Source organism: Oncorhynchus kisutch, linkage group LG4 (genome assembly GCF_002021735.2).
Source record: "Oncorhynchus kisutch isolate 150728-3 linkage group LG4, Okis_V2, whole genome shotgun sequence".
In the NCBI taxonomy this organism is placed as follows: Eukaryota; Metazoa; Chordata; class Actinopteri; order Salmoniformes; family Salmonidae; genus Oncorhynchus; species Oncorhynchus kisutch.
The window spans coordinates 66,325,823-66,349,031 of NC_034177.2; the positions used below are offsets into that span (position 1 = coordinate 66,325,823).

The window sequence follows — 23,209 nt, forward strand, 5'->3', positions numbered from 1 at the left end:
TATGTGTTACTGCAGTTCTTTTATAAGGGCTAAATTAGAATAACAGAAAATATAGCTTTTGAGTCGATATTGCATGGAGAGAGAATGGGATAATATGTGCATAATGCGCAATCAGCACAATTCCTGGTTTGTGTTTGTCTTCCTGTCCTATGCCCCCTACCAGGTCCAATATGTTGCTTGTTCTCCCACTGCGGAGTGCAGATCCAGACCATGGCATTCTTCCGACGCACACAGACTATTCTTCCCAGGTTTGTGAACCCTTCTCTCTTTGTGGTGGTCTGTTCGTCTTAGAGACAGATGTCCAGGATGGAAACACTGTCCAGTCCACAACTGTACTAAACAAAGCAGAGAGCAGAAAAGGAAGGTACCTCTCCATATGGGATTGGTAGGATGCAGTGGAGGCTCCTCAGAGGAGGAAGGGGAGGACCATTCACCTCAGTGAATTTCATACGAATTTAAATTGTGAAATATATATATTTTTTATAAAAATATTAATGCCTCAACTGCACTCTGTAGGGTAGCACCATTGTAGCCAGAGGACAGCTAGTTTGCATCCTCCTCTGGGTACATTAACTTCAATACAAAACCTAGGAGGCTCATGGTTTTCACACCCCTTCTACAGAATTACACAGTAATGACAACTTCTGGAGGACGTTCTCGGCAAGCTATAAGAGCTCTTGCAGCATGGGTTTACTAATGCGTAAGTTCTATTAGCTATGTTGACTATGACATTAGCTATTATGTGACGATGTAGGCTGTGTAGCGGTTAGCGGTTATGATATAAAGGTTTGGCTTTGAAGGGTTATTTCGCCTGGTCACAGACAGCTGATGTGTTGTGCACTGAGGTCCACAAGCGAAGGGAAAAGGTGAGATAGGAGAGCACGTAGATGCAAGAAGGAATTACTACAAGCAAAGTGATCATGCTGTTTGTATGTGGTTGCTATGAAAGTGTACTGTGTTTGCGTGTGATCAGCTGTGTATTCATTCAGCCGATTCTGTTGAAAAACATTTCTGAAACTGAAACAAACGGAACAAAATGGGGATAAACATACCTGAATTTGTTTGCAACTGTTGAACTAATGATTACACCCTAAATAAATTAGATGCAGGGCAAGAGTGTGCAAGGCAGAATTGAATGTGTCACTGTCTGTCACCTTGATAATAAAAACGATCTCGACCTGTGCACCTATGTTGTAAACTTTAATTCATAGGCTAGGTTGTAGCAACCTCATAATGGGTATAAGGAAAATGTTAGTATTATGTAGTATAGAGGTCGACCGATTATGATTTTTCAACGCCGATACCGATTATTGGAGGACAAAAAAATCAGATGCCGATTAATCGGCCGATTTTTAAAATGTATTTGTAATAATGACAATTACAACAATACTGAATGAACACTTATTTTAACTTAATATAATACATCAATAAAATAAAATTTTCCTCAAATAAATAATGAAACATGTTCAATTTGGTTTAAATAATGCAAAAACTAAGTGTTGGAAAAGGAAGTAAAAGTGCAATATGTGCCATGTAAGAAACATTTAAGTTTCTTGCTCAAAACATGAGAACATATGAAAGCTGGTGGTTCCTTTTAACATGAGTCTTCAATATTCCCAGGTAAGAAGTTTTAGGTTGTAGTTATTATAGAAATTATAGGACTATTTCTCTCTATACCAATTGTATTGCATATACCTTTGACTATTGGATGTTCTTATAGGCACTTTAGTATTGCCAGTGTAACAGTATAGCTACCGTCCCTCTCCTCGCTCCTACCTGGGCTCGAACCAGGAACACATCGACAACAACCACCCTCGAAGCAGCGTTACCCATGCAGAGCAAGGGGAACAACTACTCCAAGTCTCAGAGCGAGTGACGTTTGAAACGCTATTAGCGCGCACACCGCTAACTAGCTAGCCATTTCACATCGGTTACACCCGCCTAATCTCGGGAGTTGATAGGATTGAATTCATAAACAGCTGAGCTGCTGGCAAAACGCACGAAAGTGCTGTTTGAATGAATGCTTACGAGCCTGCTGGTGCCCACATGCCCCCATAATAACACACAGAAATACGAGCCTTTGGTCATTAATATGGTCGAATCCGGAAACTATCATCTCGAAAAACAAAACATTCACTCTTTCAGTGAAATACGGAACCGTTCCGTATTTTATCTAATGGGTGGCATCCATCAGTCTAAATATTCCTGTTACATTGCACAACCTTCAATGTTATGTCTTAATTACGTAAAATTCGGGCAAATTAGTTTGCAATGAGCCAGGCGGCCCAAACTGTTGCATATACCCTGACTCTGCGTGCAATGAACGCAAGAGAAGTGACCCAATTTCACCTGGTTAATATTGCCTGCTAACCTGGATTTCTTTTAGCTAAATATGCAGTTTTAAAAATATATACTTCTGTGTATTGATTTTAAGAAAGGCATTGATGTTTATGGTTAGGTACACGTTGGAGCAATGACAGTCCTTTTTCGCGAATGCGCACTGCATTGATTATATGCAACGCAGGACACGCTAGATAAAATAGTAATATCATCAACCATGTGTAGTTATAACTAGTGATTATGATTGTTTTTTATAAGATAAGTTTAATGCTAGCTAGCAACTTACCTTGGCTTCTTACTGCATTCGCGTAACAGGCGGGCTCCTTGTGAGGCAGGTGGTTAGAGCGTTGGACGAGTTAACCGTAAGGTTGCAAGATTGAATCCCTGAGCTGACAAGATAAAAATCTGTAGTTCTGCCCCTGAACAAGGCAGTTAACCCACCGATCCTCGGCCGTCATTGAAAATAAGAATGTGTTCTTAACTGACTTGCCTAGTTAAATAAAGGTGTAAAAAATAATAATAATAATTAATCGTCAAAATCGGCATCCAAAATTACAGATTTTCGATTGTTTTGAAAACTTGAAATCGGCCCTAATTAATCGGCCATTCAGATTAATCGGTCGACCTCTAATGTAGTAGCCTAAACCTATCGATATCACATTGAGCTGGGTGATTGGAATATGAATGACAGTCATCCGATACGCTGTAATAGAAATAAGGACATGCTCATATAAAAATCATTGTCCTCCTCATCTTAAATGGCACTGACCGCCACTGATAGGAGGGCCAAAGGAAGACAGGTGTCTGTCTGTATGCTAACATGGGACATAGCTGCTTGTTACTGCGATGTTCCAGCCCTTTCCCTCATACTAATCAGATGTCAGAACAACACAACAACTCTACTCCTCATCTGAGCACAGACCCAACTACTACAATTCACAAATGTGCCATTTCTACTGGCCCTGTGAGGCCCTGAGGTATTCCAAGCATACATCCTCTTGATCACTTTGGTCACAATTATACAACACTTGCACGCCACGCCGCTCAAGTCAGGCAAGTGAAGATCAACATATTTGTTCCCAGGTTTGCGTGTCCTTGTTGGACTGTGGAGCGTGGAGGAGAGGGTTGTTAGGAAGGCACACGGCACAGATGCTGCTCTCCTATTGGCCTCAAGGCATCTCGCGGGCCCCTTTCTGTACATGATATGGAAATGAGAGAGGCAGGAGAGCATGACAAAGTCATCCCGACTGGACAGCTCTGGAGGAAAGTGATAGCCCAGCAGAAAAAAAAGAACCGTCGTTGACTATTTGTTTCTGCATTATCATGAAGTGCATGTGAAAAAGAGAAGGCAGGAAGGAGAGAGGAACTGATGGAAGGAAAGAGGGAGGAGGGAGAGAGGAAGAAGGGCTCTGTTGAACCGCAGGACATCTGTTTCCTGAGATGGTATGTCAGGTGATATATTTCTCATGTTTTCCCAACACTGCACTTAATCAGAATTATGGACAGTATCTATCGTTAAAAAGAAGGTGTGGAGCTCAAAGCAACTGTAGGAAAAATATGAGGCTAGAAACATGACCAAATCAGGCAGAGACAAATTGTGCAAGTAATTACTATAACCAAAACAAACACCACAAGGCTATTCTGAACAGCAGACAAATGCTCAACTCAAGCTGTTAACTCAAGTCTCCAGGGATGATTAGGACACAGGAAGTACTAAGCTGTCACCAGGAAGTAGGCATGCTTTGCTTTGTTTTCTTGCTCCAGTCGTGAGTCGTGACAGGAAATGGGTTATGTCATAGTTGCCTGCATCCGTAATGGGTCAGCGGTCAAACGACCTCCACTCATCACTGTAAAACGCTCCCTGAAACACTTCTGCGAGCAGGCCTTTCTAATCGACCTGGCCGGGGTATCCTGGAAGGATATTGATCTCATCCCGTCAGTAGAGGATGCCTGGATATTTTTTTTAAATGCCTTCCTAACCATCTTAAATAAACATGCCCCATTTAAGAAATTTAGAACCAGGAACAGATATAGCCCTTGGTTCTCCCCAGACCTGACTGCCCTTAACCAACACAAAAACATCCTATGGCGTTCTGCATTAGCATCGAACAGCCCCCGTGATATGCAGCTGTTCAGGGAAGTTAGAAATCATTATACACAGGCAGTTAGAAAAGCCAAGGCTAGCTTTTTCAAGCAGAAATTTGCTTCCTGCAACACTAACTCAAAAAAGTTCTGGGACACTGTAAAGTCCATGGAGAATAAGAACACCTCCTCCCAGCTGCCCACTGCACTGAAGATAGGAAACACTGTCACCACCAATCCACCATAATTGAGAATTTCAATAAGCATTTTTCTACGGATGGCCATGCTTTCCACCTGGCTACTCCTACCCCGGACAACAGCACTGCACCCCCAACAGCAACTCGCCCAAGCCTTCCCCATTTCTCCTTCTCCCAAATCCATTCAGCTGATGTTCTGAAAGAGCTGCAAAATCTGGACCCCTACAAATCAGCCGGGCTAGACAATCTGGACCCTTTCTTTCTAAAATTATCTGCCGAAATTGTTGCCACCCCTATTACTAGCCTGTTCAACCTCTCTTTCGTGTCGTCTGAGATTCCCAAAGATTGGAAAGCAGCTGCGGTCATCCCCCTCTTCAAAGGGGGGGACACTCTTGACCCAAACTGCTACAGACCTATATCTATCCTACCGTGCCTTTCTAAGGTCTTCGAAAGCCAAGTCAACAAACAGATTACCGACCATTTCGAATCTCACCATACCTTCTCTGCTATGCAATCCGGTTTCAGAGCTGGTCATGGGTGCACCTCAGCCACGCTCAAGGTCCTAAACGATATCTTAACCGCCATCGATAAGAAACATTACTGTGCAGCCGTATTCATTGATCTGGCCAAGGCTTTCGACTCTGTCAATCACCATATCCTCATCGGCAGACTCGACAGCCTTGGTTTCTCAAATGATTGCCTTGCCTGGTTCACCAACTACTTCTCTGATAGAGTTCAGTGTGTCAAATCGGAGGGTCTGCTGTCCGGACCTCTGGCAGTCTCTATGGGGGTGCCACAGGGTTCAATTCTTGGACCGACTCTCTTCTCTGTATACATCAATGAGGTCGCTCTTGCTGCTGGTGAGTCCCTGATCCACCTCTACGCAGACGACACCATTCTGTATACTTCCGGCCCTTCTTTGGACACTGTGTTAACAACCCTCCAGGCAAGCTTCAATGCCATACAACTCTCCTTCCGTGGCCTCCAATTGCTCTTAAATACAAGTAAAACTAAATGCATGCTCTTCAACCGATCGCTACCTGCACCTACCCGCCTGTCCAACATCACTACTCTGGACGGCTCTGACTTAGAATACGTGGACAACTACAAATACTTAGGTGTCTGGTTAGACTGTAAACTCTCCTTCCAGACCCATATCAAACATCTCCAATCCAAAGTTAAATCTAGAATTGGCTTCCTATTTCGCAACAAAGCATCCTTCACTCATGCTGCCAAACATACCCTTGTAAAACTGACCATCCTACCAATCCTCGACTTTGGCGATGTCATTTACAAAATAGCCTCCAATACCCTACTCAACAAATTGGATGCAGTCTATCACAGTGCAATCCGTTTTATCACCAAAGCCCCATATACTACCCACCATTGCGACCTGTACGCTCTCGTTGGCTGGCCCTCGCTTCATACTCGTCGCCAAACCCACTGGCTCCATGTCATCTACAAGACCCTGCTAGGTAAAGTCCCCCCTTATCTCAGCTCGCTGGTCACCATAGCATCTCCCACCTGTAGCACACGCTCCAGCAGGTATATCTCTCTAGTCACCCCCAAAACCAATTCTTTCTTTGGCCGCCTCTCCTTCCAGTTCTCTGCTGCCAATGACTGGAACGAACTACAAAAATCTCTGAAACTGGAAACACTTATCTCCCTCACTAGCTTTAAGCACCAACTGTCAGAGCAGCTCACAGATTACTGCACCTGTACATAGCCCACCTATAATTTAGCCCAAACAACTACCTCTTTCCCAACTGTATTTAATTTTAATTTATTTATTTATTTTGCTCCTTTGCACCCCATTATTTTTTATTTCTACTTTGCACATTCTTCCATTGCAAAACTACCATTCCAGTATTTTACTTGCTATATTGTATTTACTTTGCCATCATGGCCTTTTTTGCCTTTACCTCCCTTCTCACCTCATTTGCTCACATTGTATATAGACTTGTTTATACTGCATTATTGACTGTATGTTTGTTTTTACTCCATGTGTAACTCTGTGTCGTTTTATCTGTCGAACTGCTTTGCTTTATCTTGGCCAGGTCGCAATTGTAAATGAGAACTTGTTCTCAACTTGCCTACCTGGTTAAATAAAGGTAAAATAAAATAAATAAATAGTTGTTTTTACCTTCCATCCATCTCAAGCCCTAGAACACATGAAATACAGATGCCCAAATACCCAACACACAGGACCACTAGATTGGACAGATTTCCATCTGGTGAAGTTTTCATTCTGGAAAACATTTACTTGACAGAGGGATGCCATGGGCCGCTTCTTTTGGAATATGGAATATCAGAGAGTATTGTGGAGCTGTCCTTTGGCAAAAAAAAAATCCTATTTCGAATGGAACTGGGTCCTTCAGTGCTAAATCGGACATCTTATGAAAGAGTGACATGATTTCCCCCTGGGATTTATAGGACTTTCAATGAAACTTTCAACGCCGTGTGACTTACATGCTCCCATGCCCCTTTTTTTTCCAACGCGGTTTTAATAGGAGCTACTCAATTGCTTCATCTTTTAAAACCAGATATGCTAAGACAGTCACAACACAGACGATTTGCTGTGGTAGTCAGCCCCATGTGTGATCAGTCTGGATGAGAGCAAGGGAATTGAAAACTGAGTGGCAAATCCTTTAGCTGAAAGATTGTTCTTCTGTAAGACTACATTAACATATTCAAATGTTTGAATAAATCATTGCAAACTGCCACCCCTACTGTACATAATAGGCTGTCAATTAAATAGGCCTAGATGCTCAATGCCGGGTGTTAGGAAACGAGACACTAGAATGTTGCAATCAATCTAAAGATACAGTGCCTTGCGAAAGTATTCGGCCCCCTTGAACTTTGCGACCTTTTGCCACATTTCAGGCTTCAAACATAAAGATATAAAACTGTATTTTTTTGTGAAGAATCAACAACAAGTGGGACACAATCATGAAGTGGAACGACATTTATTGGATATTTCAAACTTTTTTAACAATTCAAAAACTGAAAAATTGGGAGTGCAAAATTATTCAGCCCCCTTAAGTTAATACTTTGTAGCCCCACCTTTTGCTGCGATTACAGCTGTAAGTCGCTTGGGGTATGTCTCTATCAGTTTTGCACATCGAGAGACTGACATTTTTTCCCATTCCTCCTTGCAAAACAGCTCGAGCTCAGCGAGGTTGGATGGAGAGCATTTGTGAACTGCAGTTTTCAGTTCTTTCCACAGATTCTCGATTGGATTCAGGTCTGGACTTTGACTTGGCCATTCTAACACCTGGATATGTTTATTTTTGAACCATTCCATTGTAGATTTTGCTTTATGTTTTGGATCATTGTCTTGTTGGAAGACAAATCTCCGTCCCAGTCTCAGGTCTTTTGCAGACTCCATCAGGTTTTCTTCCAGAATGGTCCTGTATTTGGCTCCATCCATCTTCCCATCAATTTGAACCATCTTCCCTGTCCCTGCTGAAGAAAAGCAGGCCCAAACCAGGATGCTGCCACCACCATGTTTGACAGTGGGGATGGTGTGTTCAGGGTGATGTGCTGTGTTGCTTTTACGCCAAACATAACGTTTTGCATTGTTGCCAAAAAGTTCAATTTTGGTTTCATCTGACCAGAGCACCTTCTTTCACATGTTTGGTGTGTCTCCCAGGTGGCTTGTGGCAAACTTTAAACGACACTTTTTATGGATATCTTTAAGAAATGGCTTTCTTCTTGCCACTCTTCCATAAAGGCCAGATTTGTGCAATATACGACTGATTGTTGTCCTATGGACAGAGTCTCCCACCTCAGCTGTAGATCTCTGCAGTTCATCCAGAGTGATCATGGGCCTCTTGGCTGCATCTCTGATCAGTCTTCTCCTTGTATGAGCTGAAAGTTTAGAGGGGCGGCCAGGTCTTGGTAGATTTGCAGTGGTCTGATACTCCTTCCATTTCAATATTATCGCTTGCACAGTGCTCCTTGGGATGTTTAAAGCTTGGGAAATCTTTTTGTATCCAAATCCGGCTTTAAACTTCTTCACAACAGTATCTCGGACCTGCCTGGTGTGTTCCTTGTTCTTCATGATGCTCTCTGCGCTTTTAACGGACCTCTGAGACTATCACAGTGCAGGTGCATTTATACGGAGACTTGATTACACACAGGTGGATTGTATTTATCATCATTAGTCATTTAGGTCAACATTGGATCATTCAGAGATCCTCACTGAACTAACTTCTGGAGAGAGTTTGCTGCACTGAAAGTAAAGGGGCTGAATAATTTTGCACGCCCAATTTTTCTGTTTTTGATTTGTTAAAAAAGTTTGAAATGTCCAATAAATGTTGTTCCACTTCATGATTGTGTCCCACTTGTTGTTGATTCTTCACAAAAAAATACAGTTTTATATCTTTATGTTTGAAGCCTGAAATGTGGCAAAAGGTCGCAAAGTTCAAGGGGGCCGAATACTTTCGCAAGGCACTGTACATTATACACGTTTTCATTGTGTTTAAATGTTACATATCAGTCTTGACATTTCTTTTGGATTCCTTTCACATGATAGGAAGCTAATTAGTTAAGGTCAGAAGATCCTTAATCTTAAACTGAGACATGACCCATGACCCATGGGTGAGAGTTACACGCAGATAGGTGTTTACAAACACAGGGGGTGTCTAGACGCTACATTTCTCCTCCTCTCATGTCTTCCCCTCTCCCATTTCCTGTAACTCAACTGGTTCTTATTATGTGTCTCGGTATGAAGGTTTTACTTTCAAACATTTGATGAAGAATGTGAACTCAAACACAATGGCCTTTCGTGCGTCCCTGCATGCTTCAGAAACTCAAAACAACATGATTAGATAAAACTGTAGCGGTGATGTTAGAGAGGGGTAAAGCTAAAGATATCTGTTCGGGCGTCAGGCAGGTATTCACACTGCCAACGAAAGTACATGTAAGATTCTGTTCCATCACAGACTGATGCTCATCCACATAGGGAGGAACTTGTAAGTGCTTAAGTCATCTCTCAAAGGTAGGTACCTCAGATCCTATCCTCTAAGCAAAGACAGAATGACAGGTATGTACCTCTGGTTTCAATAAACCCTTTCACCCAGGGACAGTGATTTAGGGCTTTTCAATTAAGCCCAGAGTACTGCAGCTACCAGAAGTGGTTTCTGTTAACATGGTGAGTACTGGACATCAATCGAAGTGTTTTGAGCTGTAGCAAATTAACATTACAAAACAATACTGTACAATAGGCTTAACCAAACTTAAACTCAGAAATAGACTGAAATGAAACCATTCTAATAACATATAGCAATATGTATATGTCCAGATTACACATTTAAATGCACAGTGGATTGCAAACCGACTGACATTACAGTACACTCTTTGAAAAAAAAGTGCAATCTAGAACCTAAAATGGTTATTCAGCTGTCCCCATAGGAGAATCCTGTGAAGAACCCTTTGGTTCCAGGTAGAACACTTTTGGGTTCCACATACTGTAGAACCCTTTCCACAGAGGGTTCTACATGGAACCCAAAAGAGTTCTACCTAAAACCAAAAAGGGTTCTCCTATGGGGACGGCCAAATATCCTTTTTTCTAAGAGTGTACTTCCAACTCAGCATAGAACTTATTTGCTTAAATGCCCATATTCAAATGTTCCCAAATTATGACCTTTTCAACAAAGTTATGCCTGTTAAATCGTGTGTGGGCAAAATAAGAGACAATATCAGAGAACTTAATGAAGCCTAGTTAACGCACAGCATTTAATTTAAGACAAAAAATGACTGTTTTCGCCCCCGGCCTGCCGATACGCTGCTTCAGCATATTGTTATGGCTCCCAGCAGCAGACAATACATTATCAGCTCCCCCCCTCTGTCTCCTTACTCATAACTGACACTAATTTGTAGCTTTGGCGGTATTATCAGTCAGTTAAGCCCCTGTATTTCTATATGGCTGATTATATGGTAATCCAAAAATAGAGTGAAAACTAATGACAGGTTGTTTGGCTGGGTAATTATGGTGCATGGCAGCATCTGTCTGACAATTGTTTATGGGGACTAGAAGCTTGGCTTAAGTCACAGGCGACTGACTGCCTGGCAGGCACCATATTAAACTTTGGAAACGCCTTTCCCATTTCCCCCAAAGTACGGTGTGAGTGGGTCCTCCCAGTCAAGCTGGCAGTGCCTGGTCAGCAAGTCCTATAGAAGGCAATGGTAGAACCACTTGTTCAGGCTGAGTCCTTCTGGATGAGAGAGTGGACAAGAGTCTCCCACCCACTACGTCAAGTAAAGTGTCTATGAATGAGTACAATAATAAGAGACTGGTTATCCAGGCATTTCATAAGACTCAAGTCTACTTCACCAATCATTTACTTAACATGAGTCCTTCAATGATGACTTGGTGACTTGTTGGTGTGGTGACTTGCAGTGGTTGAATTTTAAGACGACTAAAGAATGGACTGTTTTACAGTAGAACAAATGAATTGCTGTTATTGTTGTTTTATATTTATCAATGGATTGACATTGTATGGGACTACATGAGAATCTGTAATTACAGGATTGCATCAGCAGAGGGATTAGTCAGGAAAAAAGGCTGATTATCACGAGATCTAGCATAAAGTTTCATATCACAGGCAGCTTAGAAATTGGAACTAATCTGAAAATGTGGGTATGAGAAGCCAGAAGTATGGGAAGCAGGCTCCGAGTGAAGAACATCACCACACTGAAATATTTAAAGCTACACTTGGAGCATGAAGTTCTGAGAACATTCTGGGTGTGTGTATCATGCTACATTAAATGTATCGTCCTCTCTCTGTCATGTCAAGTGAGGATACTAACACGTATTTCAGAGAGTTGTGTTTCACTATATTTTCCTAAGGGTGCCACACAGGACTTGTCTATTACAGTCTGTAATCACTGCTCCTCCCCTGAAATCTCACAGAAGTCTAACTCTTTTCCCATAACGTTATAGAGCAAATTAAGAAGGAATGTCGACGTAACTTGTCGCGACATAAGAAGCAAAATTCTGTTTTCAAAATAATAATTATTGTGAGCTAATGTGACATAATAAAGAAATGTGCACATGTCGCAACAGCAATGATAATTCGCCTTATTTAACTCTTATTAAAATCTTTTTCCATTAAAGGACGACGATTTAACTCGTTTGACTGCTAGGATTGTACATGAATCCCTTTGCGCATGTGCATAATCATAGAAAAACGAGTTTTAATGATGAAATTTGGGCAGAGGGTCTCAAAATCTCTGCGCAAGAGACACTTTCACAAACTTATTTTCTGGCAATCACCATATCCTCATCGGCAGACTCGACAGCCTTGGTTTCTCAAATGATTGCCTTGCCTGGTTCACCAACTACTTCTCTGATAGAGTTCAGTGTGTCAAATCGGAGGGTCTGCTGTCCGGACCTCTGGCAGTCTCTATGGGGGTGCCACAGGGTTCAATTCTTGGACCGACTCTCTTCTCTGTATACATCAATGAGGTCGCTCTTGCTGCTGGTGAGTCCCTGATCCACCTCTACGCAGACGACACCATTCTGTATACTTCCGGCCCTTCTTTGGACACTGTGTTAACAACCCTCCAGGCAAGCTTCAATGCCATACAACTCTCCTTCCGTGGCCTCCAATTGCTCTTAAATACAAGTAAAACTAAATGCATGCTCTTCAACCGATCGCTACCTGCACCTACCCGCCTGTCCAACATCACTACTCTGGACGGCTCTGACTTAGAATACGTGGACAACTACAAATACTTAGGTGTCTGGTTAGACTGTAAACTCTCCTTCCAGACCCATATCAAACATCTCCAATCCAAAGTTAAATCTAGAATTGGCTTCCTATTTCGCAACAAAGCATCCTTCACTCATGCTGCCAAACATACCCTTGTAAAACTGACCATCCTACCAATCCTCGACTTTGGCGATGTCATTTACAAAATAGCCTCCAATACCCTACTCAACAAATTGGATGCAGTCTATCACAGTGCAATCCGTTTTATCACCAAAGCCCCATATACTACCCACCATTGCGACCTGTACGCTCTCGTTGGCTGGCCCTCGCTTCATACTCGTCGCCAAACCCACTGGCTCCATGTCATCTACAAGACCCTGCTAGGTAAAGTCCCCCCTTATCTCAGCTCGCTGGTCACCATAGCATCTCCCACCTGTAGCACACGCTCCAGCAGGTATATCTCTCTAGTCACCCCCAAAACCAATTCTTTCTTTGGCCGCCTCTCCTTCCAGTTCTCTGCTGCCAATGACTGGAACGAACTACAAAAATCTCTGAAACTGGAAACACTTATCTCCCTCACTAGCTTTAAGCACCAACTGTCAGAGCAGCTCACAGATTACTGCACCTGTACATAGCCCACCTATAATTTAGCCCAAACAACTACCTCTTTCCCAACTGTATTTAATTTTAATTTATTTATTTATTTTGCTCCTTTGCACCCCATTATTTTTTATTTCTACTTTGCACATTCTTCCATTGCAAAACTACCATTCCAGTATTTTACTTGCTATATTGTATTTACTTTGCCATCATGGCCTTTTTTGCCTTTACCTCCCTTCTCACCTCATTTGCTCACATTGTATATAGACTTGTTTATACTGCATTATTGACTGTATGTTTGTTTTTACTCCATGTGTAACTCTGTGTCGTTTTATCTGTCGAACTGCTTTGCTTTATCTTGGCCAGGTCGCAATTGTAAATGAGAACTTGTTCTCAACTTGCCTACCTGGTTAAATAAAGGTAAAATAAAATAAATAAATAGTTGTTTTTACCTTCCATCCATCTCAAGCCCTAGAACACATGAAATACAGATGCCCAAATACCCAACACACAGGACCACTAGATTGGACAGATTTCCATCTGGTGAAGTTTTCATTCTGGAAAACATTTACTTGACAGAGGGATGCCATGGGCCGCTTCTTTTGGAATATGGAATATCAGAGAGTATTGTGGAGCTGTCCTTTGGCAAAAAAAAAATCCTATTTCGAATGGAACTGGGTCCTTCAGTGCTAAATCGGACATCTTATGAAAGAGTGACATGATTTCCCCCTGGGATTTATAGGACTTTCAATGAAACTTTCAACGCCGTGTGACTTACATGCTCCCATGCCCCTTTTTTTTCCAACGCGGTTTTAATAGGAGCTACTCAATTGCTTCATCTTTTAAAACCAGATATGCTAAGACAGTCACAACACAGACGATTTGCTGTGGTAGTCAGCCCCATGTGTGATCAGTCTGGATGAGAGCAAGGGAATTGAAAACTGAGTGGCAAATCCTTTAGCTGAAAGATTGTTCTTCTGTAAGACTACATTAACATATTCAAATGTTTGAATAAATCATTGCAAACTGCCACCCCTACTGTACATAATAGGCTGTCAATTAAATAGGCCTAGATGCTCAATGCCGGGTGTTAGGAAACGAGACACTAGAATGTTGCAATCAATCTAAAGATACAGTGCCTTGCGAAAGTATTCGGCCCCCTTGAACTTTGCGACCTTTTGCCACATTTCAGGCTTCAAACATAAAGATATAAAACTGTATTTTTTTGTGAAGAATCAACAACAAGTGGGACACAATCATGAAGTGGAACGACATTTATTGGATATTTCAAACTTTTTTAACAATTCAAAAACTGAAAAATTGGGAGTGCAAAATTATTCAGCCCCCTTAAGTTAATACTTTGTAGCCCCACCTTTTGCTGCGATTACAGCTGTAAGTCGCTTGGGGTATGTCTCTATCAGTTTTGCACATCGAGAGACTGACATTTTTTCCCATTCCTCCTTGCAAAACAGCTCGAGCTCAGCGAGGTTGGATGGAGAGCATTTGTGAACTGCAGTTTTCAGTTCTTTCCACAGATTCTCGATTGGATTCAGGTCTGGACTTTGACTTGGCCATTCTAACACCTGGATATGTTTATTTTTGAACCATTCCATTGTAGATTTTGCTTTATGTTTTGGATCATTGTCTTGTTGGAAGACAAATCTCCGTCCCAGTCTCAGGTCTTTTGCAGACTCCATCAGGTTTTCTTCCAGAATGGTCCTGTATTTGGCTCCATCCATCTTCCCATCAATTTGAACCATCTTCCCTGTCCCTGCTGAAGAAAAGCAGGCCCAAACCAGGATGCTGCCACCACCATGTTTGACAGTGGGGATGGTGTGTTCAGGGTGATGTGCTGTGTTGCTTTTACGCCAAACATAACGTTTTGCATTGTTGCCAAAAAGTTCAATTTTGGTTTCATCTGACCAGAGCACCTTCTTTCACATGTTTGGTGTGTCTCCCAGGTGGCTTGTGGCAAACTTTAAACGACACTTTTTATGGATATCTTTAAGAAATGGCTTTCTTCTTGCCACTCTTCCATAAAGGCCAGATTTGTGCAATATACGACTGATTGTTGTCCTATGGACAGAGTCTCCCACCTCAGCTGTAGATCTCTGCAGTTCATCCAGAGTGATCATGGGCCTCTTGGCTGCATCTCTGATCAGTCTTCTCCTTGTATGAGCTGAAAGTTTAGAGGGGCGGCCAGGTCTTGGTAGATTTGCAGTGGTCTGATACTCCTTCCATTTCAATATTATCGCTTGCACAGTGCTCCTTGGGATGTTTAAAGCTTGGGAAATCTTTTTGTATCCAAATCCGGCTTTAAACTTCTTCACAACAGTATCTCGGACCTGCCTGGTGTGTTCCTTGTTCTTCATGATGCTCTCTGCGCTTTTAACGGACCTCTGAGACTATCACAGTGCAGGTGCATTTATACGGAGACTTGATTACACACAGGTGGATTGTATTTATCATCATTAGTCATTTAGGTCAACATTGGATCATTCAGAGATCCTCACTGAACTAACTTCTGGAGAGAGTTTGCTGCACTGAAAGTAAAGGGGCTGAATAATTTTGCACGCCCAATTTTTCTGTTTTTGATTTGTTAAAAAAGTTTGAAATGTCCAATAAATGTTGTTCCACTTCATGATTGTGTCCCACTTGTTGTTGATTCTTCACAAAAAAATACAGTTTTATATCTTTATGTTTGAAGCCTGAAATGTGGCAAAAGGTCGCAAAGTTCAAGGGGGCCGAATACTTTCGCAAGGCACTGTACATTATACACGTTTTCATTGTGTTTAAATGTTACATATCAGTCTTGACATTTCTTTTGGATTCCTTTCACATGATAGGAAGCTAATTAGTTAAGGTCAGAAGATCCTTAATCTTAAACTGAGACATGACCCATGACCCATGGGTGAGAGTTACACGCAGATAGGTGTTTACAAACACAGGGGGTGTCTAGACGCTACATTTCTCCTCCTCTCATGTCTTCCCCTCTCCCATTTCCTGTAACTCAACTGGTTCTTATTATGTGTCTCGGTATGAAGGTTTTACTTTCAAACATTTGATGAAGAATGTGAACTCAAACACAATGGCCTTTCGTGCGTCCCTGCATGCTTCAGAAACTCAAAACAACATGATTAGATAAAACTGTAGCGGTGATGTTAGAGAGGGGTAAAGCTAAAGATATCTGTTCGGGCGTCAGGCAGGTATTCACACTGCCAACGAAAGTACATGTAAGATTCTGTTCCATCACAGACTGATGCTCATCCACATAGGGAGGAACTTGTAAGTGCTTAAGTCATCTCTCAAAGGTAGGTACCTCAGATCCTATCCTCTAAGCAAAGACAGAATGACAGGTATGTACCTCTGGTTTCAATAAACCCTTTCACCCAGGGACAGTGATTTAGGGCTTTTCAATTAAGCCCAGAGTACTGCAGCTACCAGAAGTGGTTTCTGTTAACATGGTGAGTACTGGACATCAATCGAAGTGTTTTGAGCTGTAGCAAATTAACATTACAAAACAATACTGTACAATAGGCTTAACCAAACTTAAACTCAGAAATAGACTGAAATGAAACCATTCTAATAACATATAGCAATATGTATATGTCCAGATTACACATTTAAATGCACAGTGGATTGCAAACCGACTGACATTACAGTACACTCTTTGAAAAAAAAGTGCAATCTAGAACCTAAAATGGTTATTCAGCTGTCCCCATAGGAGAATCCTGTGAAGAACCCTTTGGTTCCAGGTAGAACACTTTTGGGTTCCACATACTGTAGAACCCTTTCCACAGAGGGTTCTACATGGAACCCAAAAGAGTTCTACCTAAAACCAAAAAGGGTTCTCCTATGGGGACGGCCAAATATCCTTTTTTCTAAGAGTGTACTTCCAACTCAGCATAGAACTTATTTGCTTAAATGCCCATATTCAAATGTTCCCAAATTATGACCTTTTCAACAAAGTTATGCCTGTTAAATCGTGTGTGGGCAAAATAAGAGACAATATCAGAGAACTTAATGAAGCCTAGTTAACGCACAGCATTTAATTTAAGACAAAAAATGACTGTTTTCGCCCCCGGCCTGCCGATACGCTGCTTCAGCATATTGTTATGGCTCCCAGCAGCAGACAATACATTATCAGCTCCCCCCCTCTGTCTCCTTACTCATAACTGACACTAATTTGTAGCTTTGGCGGTATTATCAGTCAGTTAAGCCCCTGTATTTCTATATGGCTGATTATATGGTAATCCAAAAATAGAGTGAAAACTAATGACAGGTTGTTTGGCTGGGTAATTATGGTGCATGGCAGCATCTGTCTGACAATTGTTTATGGGGACTAGAAGCTTGGCTTAAGTCACAGGCGACTGACTGCCTGGCAGGCACCATATTAAACTTTGGAAACGCCTTTCCCATTTCCCCCAAAGTACGGTGTGAGTGGGTCCTCCCAGTCAAGCTGGCAGTGCCTGGTCAGCAAGTCCTATAGAAGGCAATGGTAGAACCACTTGTTCAGGCTGAGTCCTTCTGGATGAGAGAGTGGACAAGAGTCTCCCACCCACTACGTCAAGTAAAGTGTCTATGAATGAGTACAATAATAAGAGACTGGTTATCCAGGCATTTCATAAGACTCAAGTCTACTTCACCAATCATTTACTTAACATGAGTCCTTCAATGATGACTTGGTGACTTGTTGGTGTGGTGACTTGCAGTGGTTGAATTTTAAGACGACTAAAGAATGGACTGTTTTACAGTAGAACAAATGAATTGCTGTTATTGTTGTTTTATATTTATCAATGGATTGACATTGTATGGGACTACATGAGAATCTGTAATTACAGGATTGCATCAGCAGAGGGATTAGTCAGGAAAAAAGGCTGATTATCACGAGATCTAGCATAAAGTTTCATATCACAGGCAGCTTAGAAATTGGAACTAATCTGAAAATGTGGGTATGAGAAGCCAGAAGTATGGGAAGCAGGCTCCGAGTGAAGAACATCACCACACTGAAATATTTAAAGCTACACTTGGAGCATGAAGTTCTGAGAACATTCTGGGTGTGTGTATCATGCTACATTAAATGTATCGTCCTCTCTCTGTCATGTCAAGTGAGGATACTAACACGTATTTCAGAGAGTTGTGTTTCACTATATTTTCCTAAGGGTGCCACACAGGACTTGTCTATTACAGTCTGTAATCACTGCTCCTCCCCTGAAATCTCACAGAAGTCTAACTCTTTTCCCATAACGTTATAGAGCAAATTAAGAAGGAATGTCGACGTAACTTGTCGCGACATAAGAAGCAAAATTCTGTTTTCAAAATAATAATTATTGTGAGCTAATGTGACATAATAAAGAAATGTGCACATGTCGCAACAGCAATGATAATTCGCCTTATTTAACTCTTATTAAAATCTTTTTCCATTAAAGGACGACGATTTAACTCGTTTGACTGCTAGGATTGTACATGAATCCCTTTGCGCATGTGCATAATCATAGAAAAACGAGTTTTAATGATGAAATTTGGGCAGAGGGTCTCAAAATCTCTGCGCAAGAGACACTTTCACAAACTTATTTTCTGGCAATTGTGCCTTATTCTGTGCTAGAGTTAGGTGGTATTCAGATTTTCATACCGTCATACCGTTTCTGTACCATACCAAGGTATAGGGATTTACCGGAAGTGCACACAAACTATACTTTTTTTTTAAATGCACTAAACAATTTAGGCAGCAGGGACTGTTGACGTGATGTTGCATTCGTGATGCAATTGCCGAACTTGAACAGTTAAATTATTGTTTACGCCAATTACTGAAGGATCGCTTTGTTATTCTATTTTGAAGCTAAAATGCTTGCTGCATTTGAAATAATGAATGACTCGTATGCTTTGTGATGACATGAACAAATGAATGATTGACTGATACATTAGGCTACATAAGTATTGACATATAGGCCGAAGTAAGTTACTGTATTAAGACTAAACAGAATGCACTCTTAGGCCTGCAGCTCCATGGTGGTTATACCAGGCAGCTATACAAAGCCTAGTAATGATAATGACATGACTTATTTGTATAATGATTATCATAATAATAGTAGTAGTAATAATAACAATAAGAGGGAGATCAAGAAAAATGAGGGTTATTATTTGTATTATTAATATTATTTTGGGGGAAATTTGGAATAGTGTAAACAACACTAAAGAAGTTCTAAGTAAAACCAGAGGGGCTGTTCCAACAAAAACAAGTGCAAAGCCTTTAAATAGCCACATTTGTGATGTTGTTTACCTGACATGTTTACCTGTTTATCTGACAACACTCAAACAGGCAACATAAGCAGGATCTGTCTTGTTTCTGTAAATAAACAGTGCCGGTCAAAAGTTTAGAACACCTACTCATTCAAAGGTTTTTCTTTCTTTTTTTTACTATTTTGTGTTATTTCATAGTTTGATGTCTTCACTATTATTCTACAATGTAGAAAATAGTAAAAATAAAGAAAAACCCTTGAATGAGTAGGTGTGTCCAAACTTTTGATTGCTACTGTATATGGATGATAAATAAGGACAGGCATATTTAACAGTTAGGCTATTGATTATAGACCTAATTAAGTTGGTTTCCTCTCTCCTCACTTTTCTTAGACAACTAAGGCAAGCGCTGTTTTCTTGTCTCCTAATTCCGCTGCTGCTACCGCCACATTGTTCTCAACACCAATATGCTGGGTAACTTTGCTATTATCCATGCACATCACGATATTATATATTTTTTGCTTCTGCTCGACTAAAGAAATCTCTGTCGACCAACAGCCTATCTACCAAACAATCAACCAGTTCGCTAAATGGGGTCAGTCCTAGTGTTGATTCCGGGCGGGTTAACATCAGTGGGATTGAAATTGACCCCAAATGCAGTGAATAAATTAAGTGTTATTTGAATCACAGTGTAATCAACACTGTGGTGTTGTTGTTACTTGACTGTTGAGTTCATTTCCGTTAACTCTATCAGAGTGAAAAAGACGTGGGAGGGGCCTCTGTCATTTTTTCCGGAATGCTTAACTGCAGGTAGATATTTCGAATAGTTTGTATAAATATCTATGTTTCTACATGCACATTGACTGATTAATTGATTTTATACTATACTATACCTTACATTTTTCTAAACTAATCCAATCTGTAAGGGGTTTGGCTTATTGCACCCGTTACTGAGATGGTTCTTCCAGTTTAGATGGTTTAGGTAGTGTTGTTTATTATATCTTTCACCATAGCAGTCATTCTGAATGCAGGTTGTGGGTGATAAAATATTGAAATTGTTGGATGTCCTCCCTCGGGCAGGATACCGTAAGGAATGAATAATCACTTCACAAACCAGTTTATTGCTGGTCTGATGTAGCCCATGAGACAAAATGTGATATTCAGACCACAATGTTAAGGACAACTAGGCCTTATGAAATGTATAATGCACAAAGGGTTGACCCCCCCCCCCCCCCCAAAAAAAAAAGATATACTGTAACACTACATGAGTTCAGCAACAGCTCTAATAAAGTGTTAATTTAAGTCTGGATTTGCAACACCCGTGGGTGTTAAGGACCACCACTCTAGGAGTGTTAGTTTGTGAACACTATGAAACGTTTTATTTTTAACATTATTTTGGTGGGTCACATATAATTTTACTGTGGGTGTTAATATTCTGGATGTTAAAATTCTGACCTAAATGTTGCTGTGTGTGCGTGCAAGCAGTAGTGTGTTTGTTTGTATCCCTACCTGCAGTGCGCTGTTGAGGAAGCAGCTGTTTTGGCCCGGCTCGTTGCTGAGTCCTTTACTGGGGGCGATGGATGTCATGGTGCGTGGGGTAAAGATCCCCTGCAGTCCGCCACTTCCGGACGCAAAGTAGTTCCTCTTCCAAGACATGTTCCTGGCTGTGAGTCACCTATTTCCCGGGATCAACACTTAACAGTCCGCCCCCATGACAAAACACACAGGGCCATCTTTGCAGTGGCAGAAAAAAAACGGAGAGTGAAAATCAGTGGGTGTCCAAAAAGGGCTAGAAAGACAAAAAAAATCAATACAACTGTTGTTAGTTTTTCCAATGGTTTGATTTGACTGATGGAGTCCAGAGACTCTAATGTTCCTAGTGCTATATCGGACAGGGTGTGTCCTGTCTAATCCAGTCTTCAGAGAGATAGAGCGAGAGGAATCTTCTCATCCTCTAGCTTTCTCACTCCCTCTTAGTTTCCCTCCTGGACTCTCCCTCTTTCTTGGACTCGTTTGTGGAATCTCACAGACGTCTGACACTAGGGGACTCGTTGATGGTAGTTGTTGTTGCTGCTGCAGGTGTGTCGACCTTCACTGGTGTCTCCTGCACAGCCAAGTACAGCAGAGTCTTAGCTCCTCAACAACAGAAGCTCTTTACAGAACAGGCCAAAGGGGAGAGAGGTGAAAGTTCACACTTCAGCAGATCTGCAGGGGGACAAGAACATAGAAGTTTATGAGCGGGCTCCTCCCCATACCACCTCCCCTCACTGGTTTTATCACACTCCCACACTAAAGTCACAATAGAGGGAGATATATTTACAAGATCCTCTCTCCCACTCAAAGTGCCATGTCTCCTCCAGTGCTCTCCCTGCCCTACCTCTGTCTTTACTCGATTTCCACACGCAGTATGCAGATGTCTCCACTATCACCATGGTGGAAGGGGAATAGATTTGCTGACATTCATCCCATTTGCGGAGCGTTAAGACGGGTGAAAAGGATACAGCTCAGTTGAAGCCCACTCTCCACTGGGTCTCTGCACAAGTGCCTGGGACTGCATTCCCTCCTTCCTTCTAGCACACACTGTGCAGATAATGCCTTGCGGAGACATGGTAGTGTGACATCACTCTGCCACGAGCGGTGCAGGTCTGAGGCACTCTAATCAGAAATCCACAGACAGGCTAAATAAAGCTGTGCAAAGTCTGCACGGTGGGCGGACACAGGTCTGTGAAGGTGATTATGAGGATGACGAGGACAACGTAGAGAGAGTGGTAATTCCACAGTGGATTTATAAAACCCTTGTTGTCACTATCATACAGGTGAATATTATAAATCTCATTGCCCTTAGTAATATGGAAGGAAGAGACATGTGTCCTCCGAAACACAACCCAACCTAGCCGCACTGCTTCTTGACACAATGCACATCCAACTTGGAAGCCAGCCGCACCAATGTGTCGGAGGAAACACAGTACACCTGGCGACCTTTTCAACGTGCACTGTGCCCGGCCCGCCACAGGAGTCGCTAGAGCGCGATAAGACAAGGATATCCCTGCCGGCTAAACCCTCCCTAACCTGGACGACGCTGGACAACCCAGAATCTCTGGTGGCACAGCTAGCACTGCGCCACCCGGAAGGCCCATGGAAAGAAACGTAAGGTGGCTTTACATTAGGGGATCTTATGCAGCCATTCAATAAAAAACACTTCAGCAGACTGTATGAAAATGCCCATAATCTGAACATGCACATAAAATGTTATGATAAAGGGGATTCATATATACAGTTGAAGTCGGAAGGTTACATACACCTTAGCCAAATACATTTAAACACAGTTTTTCACAATTCCTGACCATTTAACCAAGTAAAAATTCCATGTTTTAGGTCAGTTAGGATCCCCACATTATTTTAAGAATATGAAATGTTAGAATAAAAGTAGAGAGAATGTTTTATTTCAGCTTTTATTTCTTTCATCACATTCCCAGTGGGTCAGCAGTTTACATGCACTCAATTAGCATTTGGTAGCATTGCCTTAAACTGTTTAACTTAGGTCAAAAGTTTTGGGTAGCCTTCCACAAGCTTCCCACAATAAGTTGGGTGAATTTTGGCCCATTCCTCCTGACAGAGCTGGTGTAACATTTGTAGGCCTCCTACAGGTTTGTAGGCCTCCTTGCTCACACACGCTTTTTCCGTTCTGCCCACACATTTTCTATAGGATTGAGGTCCGGGCTTTGTGATGGTCACTCCAATACCTTGACTTCCTGACTGATGTCTTCAGATGTTGCTTCAATATATCCACATAATTTTTCTTCCTCATGTGAAGTGCACCAGACCCTCCTGCAACAAAGCACACCCACAACATGATGCTGCCACCCACGTGCTTCACGGTTGGGATGGTGTTCTTCGGCTTGCAAGCCTCCCCCTTTTTCCTCCAAACATAATGATGGTCATTATGGCCAAACAGTTCTATTTTTGTTTCATCAGACCAGAGGATATTGCTCCAAAAAGTATGACCTTTGTCCCCATGTGCATTTGCAAACTGTA

At 41.8% G+C, this 23,209-nt stretch overlaps 1 protein-coding gene across 4 annotated transcripts in view; it reads right to left on the reverse strand.

The window, feature by feature from the left end:
- Positions 1 to 23,209, reverse strand: part of LOC109889868 (inactive ubiquitin carboxyl-terminal hydrolase 54) — a 121,231-nt gene that overhangs the window by 44,051 nt on the left and 53,971 nt on the right. For all 4 annotated transcript variants that reach the window (XR_004209830.1, XM_031823422.1, XM_031823423.1 and 1 more), the window contains exon 3: positions 20,684 to 21,379. Coding sequence is in view for 3 of the 4 variants with exons in the window: in XM_031823422.1 (XP_031679282.1) it covers positions 20,684 to 20,830 (147 nt within the window). In the remaining variant the exon portion in view is untranslated. The remainder of the gene's footprint in view (positions 1 to 20,683; positions 21,380 to 23,209) is intronic.